Source organism: Aplysia californica, unplaced genomic scaffold (genome assembly GCF_000002075.1).
Source record: "Aplysia californica isolate F4 #8 unplaced genomic scaffold, AplCal3.0 scaffold00233, whole genome shotgun sequence".
NCBI lineage: Eukaryota > Metazoa > Mollusca > Gastropoda > Aplysiida > Aplysiidae > Aplysia > Aplysia californica.
Window position 1 is genome coordinate 231,491 of NW_004797503.1, and position 1,038 is coordinate 232,528.

The 1,038-nt window shown below is 40.9% G+C and overlaps 1 protein-coding gene across 1 annotated transcript in view; it reads right to left on the reverse strand.

Moving 5' to 3' along the window:
- The window catches only part of LOC101853858 (ganglioside GM2 activator), a 4,005-nt gene extending 3,710 nt beyond the window's left edge, over positions 1-295 (reverse strand). Inside the window, exon 1 of the mRNA XM_005100029.2 lies at positions 168-295. Within this exon, the coding sequence (XP_005100086.1) occupies positions 168-295 (128 nt within the window). The remainder of the gene's footprint in view (positions 1-167) is intronic.
- Positions 296-1,038: the final 743 nt, after the last annotated feature.

Here is a 1,038-nt window from a genome sequence, read left to right on the forward strand (position 1 = left end):
TCTTTTCCGTTTGCTATAGCACTTTAAAGATTTTAGGGGGAGATTTTTTTTCTATTCTTTCTTTTTGGAGGCTTTTTTCTGGCTTGGGGGGGGGGGAGGAGGGATGTCGGAAGCATTATGGTCCATAAAGGACCAAAAACCGTCATTCCCCTCATCCCTTTCATTACCCAGGCCCGCCATAACTCACCGGCTTCCACTCAGCCTGCACAATACGTTTGGCAAACACTGGGGCTGTCTGGATTACAGGACGGAGGTCCGAGTGGTCTCCGGGCTGGACTGAACGGACCATAACCATGGTGGGAGAGGGAGAGGTGGGAGAGAGAGAGAGAGAGAGAGAGAGAGAGAGAGAGAGAGAGAGAGAGAGAGAGAGAGAGAGAGAGAGAGAGTATTACAAATCTACAGTGTGTGTGGAAGAGGGAAGCAATCACAAAGGTTTTCATTTCAAAACAATTTAAGATTAGACAACTCATTGAAAGGGACAGCAAGCCACAGAATATTGAGACAAATTATACACGAGTTCCTTCCCATTCCTTCAAACCTTGATCCCCCTATTGCATGTATTAGTTATTGATACATTAAATTATGGTATTTTTTTCTTCTATTTGGCTTTAAGTACAGCAAATGAAATGTTTACTAAATGAATTCAACAAAATTCTTTCTGCTTTGTTACGGACAAAGTAGTTTTTTTTTTTTTAAAGTAAGGGCTTGTAGACATGGGAAAATATTTTAAAGTAGTTTTTTTTTTTTTGTTCGTTTGTTTTTTGTTTGTTTGTTTGTTTGTTTTTTTTTGGGGGGATGCCCTTCCAATGTTGGACTTTCCTTTTCGGATCATTCTGCAATAAAACAACCTGTCCTTTATCTTTCTATCTGTCTGGATTGCTTTGGTTCCAAGCCAGGTTTCTATGTCATTTCCATCTTGTGACAGATTCCCCTCTTCCTCTCCTACCTTCTATCTTTGCTTCCAGAGTCATGTTTATCGAGTGAATCATGGCGTACGACAAACTCGTTCAGGGGAAATAATCACGTTAGCTGAAGGAC